This window comes from Corvus hawaiiensis, chromosome 4 (genome assembly GCF_020740725.1).
Source record: "Corvus hawaiiensis isolate bCorHaw1 chromosome 4, bCorHaw1.pri.cur, whole genome shotgun sequence".
Classification (NCBI taxonomy): domain Eukaryota; kingdom Metazoa; phylum Chordata; class Aves; order Passeriformes; family Corvidae; genus Corvus; species Corvus hawaiiensis.
The window spans coordinates 77,401,809-77,414,682 of record NC_063216.1 but is presented as its reverse complement, the minus strand read 5'-3'; the positions used below and the strand labels follow the sequence as shown (position 1 = coordinate 77,414,682).

At 47.3% G+C, this 12,874-nt stretch overlaps 1 protein-coding gene across 3 annotated transcripts in view; it reads left to right on the top strand.

Annotated features, from left to right (window-relative positions):
- Positions 1-12,874, top strand: part of PLXNA4 (plexin A4) — a 430,780-nt gene that overhangs the window by 342,978 nt on the left and 74,928 nt on the right. For all 3 annotated transcript variants that reach the window (XM_048300844.1, XM_048300841.1, XM_048300842.1), the window contains exons 11-14: positions 3,186-3,282; positions 6,273-6,463; positions 11,656-11,807; positions 12,423-12,540. In XM_048300844.1, the coding sequence (XP_048156801.1) occupies positions 3,186-3,282; positions 6,273-6,463; positions 11,656-11,807; positions 12,423-12,540 (558 nt within the window). The remainder of the gene's footprint in view (positions 1-3,185; positions 3,283-6,272; positions 6,464-11,655; positions 11,808-12,422; positions 12,541-12,874) is intronic.

The following is a 12,874-nucleotide window of genomic DNA, read 5'->3' as shown; positions in this document are numbered from 1 at the left end:
GAGCAGCTCCTGTGGTCTGAGGAGGACGGAGCATTTCCTCGCTGTTCCTTTGCAAATTGCTCCGTTTCGGTGCCATGCAGCCCACGAAACATTGGATGGGGTCGGGTGTGGGCAGTGAGAAATCATCATCCCAGCTGGCTTCATCCTTGGAGCTCTTCCATGGGATTTATCCCCTCAAATCCCTTTCCAGTTCTGGAACAAGCCTGCTGAGTTAAAAAGTCTAATATGTGTTTGCCCCTGGTGCTGCAGACAGATAAGATCTAAAATCCCAGCTGAGCCCCTGCTGCTGGCTCTCGGATCTTCCATGGGAAGAAAGACTCCAGGAGATTCCAGCTGCCTGTCCCTTGGCAGCCCTGCCTAGGCTGTACTTCCAGCTAAATCCCAAAACACACATGAGGCTCTGGTGAGGCAGAGTTCTTTCTAAGACTCATCTTCTGACTTTAGGATGACCAGTTATTCCGTATATACCCCATTTTCCATTCCCAATCAGCATTTTCAAAATGCTGTGCAAAGCAGGTGTTCCTGAGTGGCAGAAGTTTAATTATTCACCACTTTTCAGGTACTCTCCTTCCCACTCCTGTTTTCCCCATCTCCCAAAGAGCTGGGAGCAGCCAGTGGTGTGAGTTCAAAGGGCTCTGCATCACCTTGAATCTTGCTGGCAGTGACACCCAAAAGTGTCACAAAAATGCACATCCTGAATGAGCCTGGTGGGTACTGCTCTAATGCAAAGGACCTGGCTCACCTGGGCTGCTCTTTACTTCCATGGAAACCACAAATACCCATAAATACCCTACAACTGGATCATAATCACAGCGTTTTGCAGATTAATGGCTAATTGGGTTTAGCCTGTGCAAAGAGCAATTACCGTGCAAGCGGCTCCCACTCAGCTGCAATGGACAGAAATCACCAGCTACCATTCACTGTGCAATTATACAGCAATTAATGGACACAGGACACCTACCTGTAAAGCTCAGAGCTTTGGCATCTCTGTGGATAACCACAACGGGACTTTAAGGGATGAAGGACTCTTTAGTGTCTTTTTTTGGCCCAACCGAACCAGCTTGCTGAGTTATATTTGACCTTGTAGTGGGGAAAATACTTTCCTTTCAAAGTGGGATTTTGTCCTGCTGTAGATCCCAGTGCAGTGGGAGATTCCTGCTCTCAGGAGGGTAAATCCTTATGTGCACTGTGGTCAGCATGAGTAGCAGACATGAAATGTTTCTCCCCTTCTTTCTTGTTCCCTTCTGTCCTTGAATCAACCATCTCCTCTCCCACCGTGAGGCTTTTTGCCTTTTGGCGAAGTGTTGGGTGGAAGCTGCTGATGGAGGGGGGCAGTGGGGCCTGACAGGGAGTGGGGTGAACCCTGGGTGAACTGGCTTGAGATAAATCAAAATCCAGGTGAAAAAAAGCACTCAGCACCACGTGGAGAGGGCCTCCAGAGAGCAGCTTCCATTTCCTTTGTCGGGGTCACCTCTGCGTACCTTGACTGACCCTGAGAAGCGTTTGTTTAAATCTGTCCAACTCTCTCAGAGGTTTTTTGCAGCTTTTTAAGACATATTTGTTGGAAACTGGATACTCCTTGCTCCAGCTGAAGCCTTTCTGGTTCTGAGTAGGGAAGAGATTGCCTCCTGGGGTTTACACATGTAACAAACCTAATCTGCTCCATCCCCAAATGAGAATTGTTTGGGTTTTGGCAGCGATGTGGCATTGTTGATTTGCAGTCTGTTCATGATCTCCAGCAGTCCCCAGACCCTCTCCTGCAGCACTGCCCAGTCACTCCAGTTTCAGAGTTGTTTGCATTGATTCTTCCTACTGAAAAATATTCCCCATTTGCCAGCACTGAATTTAATTTGGTTGATTTTGGCCCAGATCTACAATTTGTCAAGTTTGTTTTGCATTGTTAACCCTGCTGTTGGAGGTTCTTACACTCTCTCCAGAACAGGGTCATGAAATCATCCGAGTCAGTAGTGAAAATTCTGAGTAATGCCAGACACAGGAAAATATTCCTTTTGAAACACTCTCCAAGCCTGACATAGAATTATCTGATGATTTTTTTTTTAATAGTTTTTGCATAAACCTTATGGTGGCCTTTCTTAGGTCATATTTCCCTGGTTTGTTTATGGAGATCTCCTGTAGGATACTAGCAAATACTCTCCTGAAATCAGGATAAATCACATCTGCTGCCTCCTCTTTATCCACAAAGTCATTAAGCCTGTCAAAAAGGAAATTAGATTGGGTTGACACAATTTGTTCTTGACAAATCCATGCTGGCTGATTTTTATCACCTTATCATCTCGCAGGTGCTTATAAATTGATTGTTTAATAATTTGATGTACTTTCTTTCTGGGAAGCCAAGTTAGGCTGACAGGTCTATAATTACACAGTGGCTCAGTTTTCCCCTTTTTCAAGGGGTTTCCCTGATTTTGAGACCTCGCTCATCTTCCAAGAGTACTTCAAAACATCCCTCGTGTAGATAACCTCACGTACACACTCAGCACCTACGGAATATACAGCAGAGGCACAGTTGGATGGAAGACCCAGAATGTGTAATTTACACCTTAAAAGTGCACCCAGCTTGGCAAAATACTTTTCAGAGCTGTGCTCAATACCTAGGAGGTGGCTTTCCAACTTAAGGCCCATCACATGCAAACACACTTACATCATGGAATATTTTTCTGAGTGATAGGACAAGAGGGAATGGCTTTAAGTTGAAGAAAGGTTTAGATCAGATATTAGGAAGAAATTATTGGCTGTGAGGGTGAGTGAGGCCCTGGCACAGGTTTCCCAGAGAAGCTCTGGATGCCCCTGGATCCCTGGAAGTGTCCAAGGCCAGGTTGGACGGGGTTTGGAGCAGCCTGGGATAGTGGAAGGTGTCCCTGCCCATAGCAGGAGGTTGGAAATGGGTGATCTTTAAGGTGCCTTCCACCCCCATTCTGGGATTCTATGAATGTTCACCTAATGGGCTTTTGTGAGGGGCACGGTTTGAGATCCGCAGCTTTGGGAACATCCTGTGGCATTCTGGCAGGTGCTGCTGATTAGGGAGGTGAGTGACAGCTCCATTTCTCTTGCTCTCAACGTTCAGCACCACCTCTTGCCTCACCCCATCCCCTCCCCACCTCCAGGCACTCTGTAAGTCTGGGTTTGGTTTTTTTTGTTTTGTTTTGTTTTTCCTCTCCCACTTCTAGTACTCGTATGAAGGGATGGAGATTAACAGCCTGCCAGTGGAGCTGACAGTCGTGTGGAATGGGAATTTCAACATTGACAACCCAGCACAGAACAAAGGTAAAGAGTTATTTCAACTTGTCCTTGGAAGCGGTAACCTTAGCAACAGGCCCTCGCTCCCTACACTTAACAAAGCCGCCACCGTCTCCCAGTGCCGGCTGGCACACACTTGTTCTCTGCACTCTGCAAATTACCAATTTTTGAGTGCTTTGTGTGCCTCCCCCCCAGCCCTCCAATTCTCTCATTCCACCTGAGAAATGCGACTCTCCCTCCCACTTGTGTTGCTCTCCCTCTCCCTTCATCGTCTCTGCCTCCCGCTTCTTCCCGCATTCTCGTGTCTGGTTTTCGTGCCCCTCCTTCTCCAGCTTTTTCTCCCCCTCTTTATTTCTCCTGCAGTGATGCTCTTCAAGTTAACATGCCAGGAGAGTGGGCTCTCTGCTCAGAGGCAATTTAGTAATGAACAGGGGAAGGCAGAAGGGAAGCAGAAAGGCTGCAGCTCGCCAGTGGGAGAATTCTGAGCAAAATAAAATGATAATGATAAAAAAGGTCTGAAAACCACCTGTGTTTAACCACCATTGTTGGCACAGGTTTGATGTGCCCCTCGCAGAGGGGGCTGCACATCCAGCCATGACCCTGAGGCAAGCTGGGTTTTCCTGGAGATGGGTGGTCCATTCACCTCTTCTTCTTCCTTCTTGTCCTTCCACCCTGGAACCTTCCCCTCATGCCACTCCTCCCCTTGGCTGCTCTGCATTTGCAGCTCACACCTGCAGATTCTCTTCTTCTCACATCACCCCCTCTCAGAAATTTCTCCCTCCCTCTCTTTACCTTGTCTTGGACACTTCCCACATCTTCTCCCACTCCATCTGTCCCCATCAGGTACTCCCATAGTGCTGTCACACCATTCCACACCGACGCTCATGCTGAGGGGTGGTGCATAAAGTTCCCACCAACATCACCTTGAAGCTGGAGAGCAACACAGAAGGCAACTCTTCTCCCCATCCTGCCCTTCTCCCTCTCTGAATGACAGAGTTCCTGCACCAAAAGCACAGAACTGTGGCTTTTGAGTGTTAAATCCACTCAGCAAACACAACAGGCTGGAGATTCCTGCCCAGCCCTGACATTCAGCACAGCCTGCGTTGAAACGGCCACCCTGCCTCTACTCTGAAGTCTTCTCCTGCTCTCCCCGCTGTGCCAAGGACAGTATTAAATTTCCTGGGCCCAAATAGTGCCACGGGTTGTGACAGCCTTTAAAGGTGTGGCTCGGAGGTCAGAATTTGGGCACTTGCCCCAGTCCTGCTTAGTTTTGTGCTACCATTATAAAATGAGAAGCCCTGACACAATATGGTCCACACCAAGAGTGTAAATCCTTTTCTTGGGCAGTACTGAGCTATCCTTGGTGATGTAGGATTAAAATAAAGCTCATAGTCATGTTTTAGGACTGTTTGTGCCAGTAACATAAACCAGACCAGAGGATGAACTCAAGAATCATCTCTGGCACAGGTCCTTCTTGGGTTATTCCAAGCCAAAATGTTGCAAATATTGACTAGGCAAAATCTGGGAAGCAACACTGGCTGGTGGCTAGCCTGGATGAATAATTCGGATATTATCATCATGTTTTTGGTCAGGAGGAGAGTTTAGGCATGTGCCCATGGAGATACCACATGGAGGCAATGCCACACTCTCATGAGGATACAGAGGTGACCAAGATGCCACTGCTTTCACAACCAGCATCACATGGGCTGGGCTGGGAGGTTGGAAGGCTAAACTGACCCAAACCTACTGAATTACCTACAGAGATACCCAGTGGCAGCATCTCGAGCAGAAGAACTCAGCAAATTTGAGGAAATCCAACAGAAAATAAGGGAAAAGGATGTATCCCATGACGTCTGGAAAACTCTGTGCTTGACAGATGTTTTGCAGACTTTTTGGGGTACTTTTAGATACTTTTCTTGCACCCAGACTGGAGAAATAAAGAATTTCTGACTTTTTCTTGCATTGGCCAATACTTGTTGACTTCTAGGGGGAAGGTATGAGCAACAGAAGGAAGGAACAGAGCATTTCAACACAAATATATCCAAAGCCTTTGAGCTTTGGGATTGTGTATAATGATAACAACCACTTCTGTCACCTATGGACACAGCAAAACAGAAGCAGAGAGGGAAAATCTCCCAACATACCCACAAATGCAGGGAAAAAAAAGTCTGAGAGCCTCGATTCTGTCACCTTCATCTTCTGGGAGGAGAATTCTGCTATCAGTCCCCTGTGCAAGCCAGGCCTCAGTTTCTACATCTGTAAAATAAGGATAAATAACATGATCTCATTTTGTAGGAGGACTTCAATATTTTCAGGCTTTATTAGAAAAAGCTCTGAGTGCTTCTAATCACTTAACAGCCCAAAATGGAGCTAAGCATTAATCACTGTTGTCTGTATTAGAGTGGAATCAGCTCAGTGCTTCGAAGTGGGAAGCAGACTGAATTTCTGGAGCAGAAGAAGGGGCTGTGAATCCCTGGAATCAGCCTCATAATGAACCATTATGTATTTACTGTTATCTCTTGGGATTTCTGTCAAGTGGGAAACCTGATTGGCGTGACCTTAACACACAGTTCTGGGCAGTTTCACACCCAAGTTTAAGCTGTGGGTTGACCAGGTCTAGAAAATTCTTTTAGGATGAAGTGCTGAGCTTGAGGCTGGCTGTTGGTGACACCTTATGGCATTCCGTGAAAAAGGAAGGGACTGAGGCCAAATCACTGCCCAAGCAGCATTTCCTCCAACCTCCTGCTTGTAGCCCCTCCCCCTACTGAGAGCAGCATCCTCCCTTCTGCTCTCAGCTTCCAAAAACACTTTTCATGACGAATGAACTAACAAACGCACTTTATTTCAAGAAGGATGTTCATGTTTTTCCCCCCATTACTCACCCCCCTGGAGAGTTTCCATCCTGCTTCTGGTATGAGCAGCCCAGACACCTTCTCCTCCTGCTCCCACTGCCATCCCACCACTCTCCTGTGCTGTCTGCATCTCTGAGCCCGTGTGTGTTTTTGCTGTCCCTGCAGTTCACCTGTACAAGTGCGGGGCCATGCGGGACAGCTGCGGACTCTGCCTGAAAGCCGACCCCGATTTCGAGTGTGGCTGGTGCCAGGGACAGAACCAGTGCACGCTGAAGCAGCACTGCCCAGCCCAGGACAGCCAGTGGCTGGAGCTGTCCAGCACCAAGGGCAAGTGCACCAACCCCAAGATCACGGATGTAAGTCATGGATCTGCAAGAAGCTGGGGTGTTCCTTTTCTTTGGTTTGTTTTCCTGATTTGGGGTTGGGTTGGTGATCGGAAGGTCAGGGCTGAGCTCTGCTGGGTCAGGAAAAGCCTCAGGCACTCTGGGGGTATGAGGCCATGGTGGCTTCAAAGGCAGGAACACAATATCATGTGTCTACAACCCAGGGGTCACCTTGGGTTAACATCCAAGGGTGTCAGAATTCCCACCATAATCCCCAAACACAGATTTCTGGAGCAACCTGAGCAACCCCAGAGCACCTGACCAGCCCAAAAAGGGCTGGCAGATGTGGCATCAAGCCTTGAGGAGACTTTTGCCTTCTAGAGGAGCAGCTGAAGGTGAGACAAGATGCTCTAGGACATCTCTAATGGTCAGTATGCAGGTAAATCAAAGGATGTCTCCTGGAGAAGCCTCTCTGGCCAGCCTGGCTGAGAAAGAGGTGTTGTGTGATCCCAGAGAGGTTTGAGCTTTGCTGACAATAGGTCAAGGAAGAGAAAAGGTGTAATTTATGTTTTCTGGCAGCATGACATGGAAAAAGACATGTTCAGAAGAAAAAACCTCCACTGACCCCATCAGATTGAGCCCTTTTGTTTGTCTTGACCCAGGCTGATGTTGTGAGGTGAAAAAAGTCTTCCCAGAGCAAAGCAAGCCCTGTAGAGTTGTCAGGTTTCTCCTTGGAAGGCTCGAGGAGGAGGCAAGAGCAAGCCTGGGCTAGGAAAAGTTTGGAACTGTCCAATTAAGTGATAAAGAGAGAATGAGGGCAGGGCTGAGGGAAGGACTTGCAGGATAATGTTCTTCAGCAAGTTTCCTATTGATTGTGTTGATAGGGCCAAGGAAGAGCTGGAGGAATGGTTCAAAAAGGAAGCAAGAGGATAGGAAGACCATAAAGACAAGGAGCAGAGGAAGGGAGAGAAGGCAGTGGAGGCAAGTCAGGCCTGAAATCGAAAGGGATTTTTGTCTGCTGTCTTTGGACACCTTTGCCATAATGACAGGCACGTTTTCAGGGTCACAGGACAGGCAACAAGACGGACCTGAGCCTTGAAAATGACGTCTCTGTCCTTTTCAGCTGCCTCCTGCCTTGAGCATCCCTCAGTCACCAGGTCTTACTCAACACGAGCAGCCTTTCAATGTGGCCAGGGCCTGATTTACAACCGGGAAAAGTCAGGAGGGAAACGGAAGAGGGAAGATAAGGGGAAATGCAAAAGAGGAAAATCCAACCTCCACAGTGGTGGTTTAGTAGGAATAATTAGGTGGGTTATTTTCCTAGAAAGCAAGGAAGGCTTTTTTTAAGTTGTATTTGATTAAGGTTCAAAAAGTGTGAGTGTCATTTACAAGCCCTAGACCAATGTCTATGCTTGAATATTTTGGGAGAGCAAGGGCTGGGTTGAATCTGTTTTTCCCAGATGTTTCTGAAAATAATCCTTTTCACTGTATTTTGATTCATCTCCCTGTCATTCACCAGCTCTCAAAGCTCTCACTCAGTCGAACTGTTGCAGTTCAGCTCATTCTGATGTTTATGGCTTATTCTGGTGTTTCCAAGGTGGAGATCTCTACTTCACTTGGGTTTATCTGAGACTGGTAATTTTTACCCCACCTGAACCACCTGAAGTTATGAAACCAAACCCCGCCAGCCAGAAAGGACAGCTACACCTGAAAATTCAACTTTGAGGCCTTGAAAATCACTTGAAGCTGGGGGAAACATTTTTTGAAATATTTTCAGATTCTCAGACCTTGCAAAACATTGATAGAATTTGGTATGGGGAAGCTCATGGATGATCAACTAGAGCAGAAATCCAAAACACGAGAACCCGGCCATGCAGAGGTTCTGAAGGTCCACCCACATTTCTATGAATACTTTGACCCCAACCCTGCATTTTCAGCCTCTTTTTGAACAGCGAATCCCTCATTCTCCACCCTACAGCTCCAGAGGGGCTGTGCTTCAAATTCTGCTGGCATTTCCTCCAACAACTCCCCAAGCTCAAACAGATCATTGCAACACTCTCTCATGAAATATTCCAGCTGCCTGCTGCAATCCTAAGTAGCTCTTGGAAGGCCTTTTTCTGAGCCATTAGCATGGAAGTAATCTCAAGTGACTGGATATATATTGCAGCTAATGGTAGGTCTGGAGCTGTGGGGTGGGAGCATCCAGAGCCTGGAGAGGAGCCAGGGCTGGATCTCTGCAGGGAAGAGGAGGAACAACATGTGTACTCGCACTTGTAGGGGCACTCACAGCCCCTCCAGCACTGATCTCCCCATTTCTGTACCAACTCTGGCATTTACAGAACCACTCAGGGAAATTAAAGGACTTAGAGATTTGCTGAGCCACAAGAACATCCTTCAGGAGTGAGGAGCAGCAGCTGATATGAGCAGAGAGTGGAAATTGGGATGCAGCTCTGGCTCTTCCAGAGGAAGATGAGGCTTCCTGATAGCTTTTGTTTCCCTGCCTGGATTTTCCTCTCCAAAACTGACAGGTTTTGTTCCATGTTTTTCACCTGTGATTGGAACAGGCTCTTTCTCTCCTGCTGTGAAAACAGCCTGGTAACACCTTCCTCTTGTTTGAATCTATGACAGAGCTATGAAATAGGGCTAAAAAATCTCCCATGTGCTCCTGGGAGAATCCCAGGCCCTCATTTTTAAGGAAATGAGTGGGTTTTGATGCTGGCCTTTACAAATTAAATATTGCCCAGGGAGGGATTCAGTGGTGCTGTGCTGGCTTCAGTCTGGGAAGTTTCCTCTTGATGCTCTTTGAGTCCCAGCAAGAATTTTTTTTTGAAATCTTGTGCTTTAGACAGATATGGAAGGAGGGGGATCACATTTTCACTGAGGTTTTTTGTGACTTCTGCAGTGAAAATTTGGTCTCAAACTCACCCCTAGTTCTGAAAGAAATGGCATTTCTAGCAAGGTGTTCCTTTTCAGCACTACACCTCCTTTTATTTAGAGTAAAAACCACCAGTCATATGAGGAAAAAAAAATCCTCTTTTGGCTGGCTATGAGATGTGGTACCCATGTTAGTGAGCTCTTTGAATTATGAGTGAGCTCTAATTAACCACAGACCTACCTTTCCTGACACCTACCTTCCAACAGCACGTGAAAACCATCTGATCACAAATTTAATTCCACAAAACAGAACCAAAATATTCCATTGGGAGCTCAGTTCTCTTACAAAGCGCGTCTAGTACACAGAAATAAAAATAAAATGTGGGGATTTTAGTTTATGTTTCTTTTTTTCCTTTTGAGAACATGTTAGATTGCACTTGGTATGGGGATTTATTCCAGCCTTCTGGCATCATTTAGTATGGTGTTTTATCAGGAAAGGATTAACTGACACCGGCAAAATAAGTGTTTCAAAAAGGAAACCTTGCTTGAATAGGTATTTATTGATGATTTGGGATAAAAATATTTGAGAAATGCCATTTTTGGAAAACAGTTCGAGTTTTCAATGTTGAATCTCCAACTGATAGTTTCTTCTTGAATAGAAATTTCATTTTCATTCTAGTTTTTTAGGACACCTTCTTCATTTCCTGGAAAATAACCACAAACATTCGTTCCTTCTTCCTTCTTCCTTCTTCTTTTCCTGGAAAACCACCACAAATACCTCCTGGTTCCCTGTAGAGTCAGACATAAGTCACGCTCACTGAGGAGTTGGTTCCCAACACCAAAAATTAATATCCTTAAATTAAATATCCCCTAGCAGTGCCTGGATCTCCTTCCTTTTATTAAACTTGGGCCTTCTCAAAATTGCCTTTTGGGTGGGAGTTACACCAACCCTGGTGCCAGGTGGGAATTACACCAAACCTGGGCCAGTCCCGTGATTCCGGTGTTGTTCCAATGCTCAGGACACAGTTCCAATGCTGATTCCCACCTGGCTCTGAACAAGGGTGATGGAGCAAGACCCTGTGAGGGTCTGGTAGAGGGCCAGGCTGGGATGCAAATGTCATTCCAGCAGCCCCCAGGATGGTTGGGTGCCAGGCTCGGTGCTGGGAAGTTGTCAGGAGCAGCTCTGCTCACGCCAGTGCCTCGCCTTCCCCTGCCAACCCAACTGCTACTTCAGGGCATCGCTGCCAGCCCCAGATTCCCACCTGGCAGAGCCAAGGGCCGGTGGGTACAGACCTGACACAGGGAATTCCCCTTTGCTCAGTGCAGATGGAACCGTGCCAGCGCTGGCAGATGGCAGCCATGGCATCCTGAGAGGGCAGCAGGGAATGCCCTGTGAGGGAAGTGTTTGAGCCCCCTTCAAGCAGGCAGTTGTGTGGTGAAGTGGGCACAGGGAGCACTTGGAAGGGCAGCATGGAGATAATTAAGGGCCAGCCCCGTGATTCCGGTGTTGTTCCAATGCTCAGGACACAGTTCCAACGCTGATTCCCACCTGGCTCTGAACAAGGATGATGGAGCAAGACCCTGCGAGGGTCTGGTAGAGGGCCAGGCTGGGATGCAAACATCATTCCAGCAGCCCCCAGGTTGGTTAGGATGGTTGCTCATCTCCTGCTGGGGCTCAGAGGCCTCCTGCTCCACAAATAATCTGTCCCTACTCCCTGCCTGCCCTTCCAATGGCTCCAGCTCTCCCCTGAGGGAAACTGGAGCTCTTTCAGGAAGAGATGTTGGCACAGAGCAGCTGCTGCTGCCATCTCAGTCACCATGCACCTACTCCACACCTAAGCTGACACCCTATTCCTGCTGTGGCTTGGCTGGTTTTATTCCAGGTGGACACTTTTAGCCAAGTTTCTGATGTGTGACCATTACCTGCCTCCAGAAGAGATCAAAGCCTCCATGTGCTTTGGGCCAGGAATTTAGGATTTCAAGTGACTGGCTCAACTCCTTATGCTCTTGTCTTGTTCTTTCTCCTATTTCTTTCCACTGTGTCCCTCTCATGCCTTTCCATGGCTCACGTCTACGAAGTGCAGAGCTCAGCTGCAGCACCAAAAATCCCTGCTCCTGCCTAGAAAACATCTTCTACTCATCTCTGGATGTTTTACAAGTAGCTAGAAGAGAGTAAATAAGGTCTGGGGCAGAATTCTGCGTTCTCTGAGTATCTGAAGTAGGTTTGTTCCCTCACTTGTTCAGCATTTATGAGTGTCTCTAGTAATCCCAAAAAATCATCTGTTCCTTCTCCTGAGAGGGTTCTGGTGCCTGGTTTGATTGTTCTCCTTTCTCTTGGCTTGTTTCCCCAGATCAACCCTGTGACGGGCCCTCGTGAGGGAGGCACCAAAGTGACCATCCGTGGGGAGAACCTGGGGCTGGAATTCCGGGATATCGCGTCCCACGTCAAAGTGGCTGGCGTGGAGTGCAAGCCACTGGTGGAAGGGTACATCCCAGCAGAGCAGTAAGTTGGGTGTGTGGCAGAGCAAAGGCCACAGCACACCTAATGACATTGCTACCTGTAGGGCTTTCCAAGGGATCCATTCCGACCTGGGAACTGAGGAACGGAAGAGGCCATTCCTCACATACAGCTCAGGATAATCCATTTATTTAATAATCCATTTATTACTCTGTTTGGATTGCATATTTAGGTAATCCTCATGGCAAATGCCCTAAAGTTATCCTGTTTTTCACCAAGGAGTCACCCCAAGGTGTTTAATTCCAGTTTGGAGGGTGGCAATCCTGAAAAGCCTCTCGCTAAGTGCAGGAGTGATCATTAAACCTTAGTGCTGCCTCCACCACGCCAGACTGGAGTTAAGAGGGATGGAGCCAGACCTCAGCATAGCATTTCTCTGTGTATTTAAGTGGATTTACACCACCTCAGCACCTGTCCCAGCCAGAAGCCACCACTTTCTAAAGAATAACTTAGTCCACAATTTGGGTTCTGGATGGGACAGAAGAGGCTGGGTTAATCTACAGTCCATCCCCCGGCGCTGTGGGCTCTTTGCTCCAACTCCATGTTACCAGCACCACCAAACCATCCCTCAAACTCTGCTCATGGTTGGTGTTCTCCCCTCAGGATCGTGTGTGAGATGGGGGAGGCCAAGCCCAGCCAGCACGCCGGATTCGTGGAAATCTGCGTGGCTGAGTGCAAACCAGAGTTCATGGCCAGGTCTTCACAGCTCTACTACTTCATGGTAAGCTCCTGAAAAATGTTCTGCTTGGCTTTGGTCCCCTTTGCTCCCTCTGTCCATTGTCCTTCACCACGTTGAGCCTCCGAGCTCTTCACTGCCATTCTGGGTGCACCAAACTGTTCATTCCATTTCCTTTCAACATCTTGTTCCAAGCAAAAATAGCCAGTCTAATTAAAGTTTTAACAACCTAATAATAGTCCAGATTATTAGTCCAGTTACAGTTCTATGCGGCCATGATCCAAATTAGTACAGAAAATTCTCATTAATAGTTAAAAGTGCTGTGCAGGAAAGGAAAAAAAAGCTAAAAAAGGGAAAAACTTCCCTAGTGTCTTTTTTT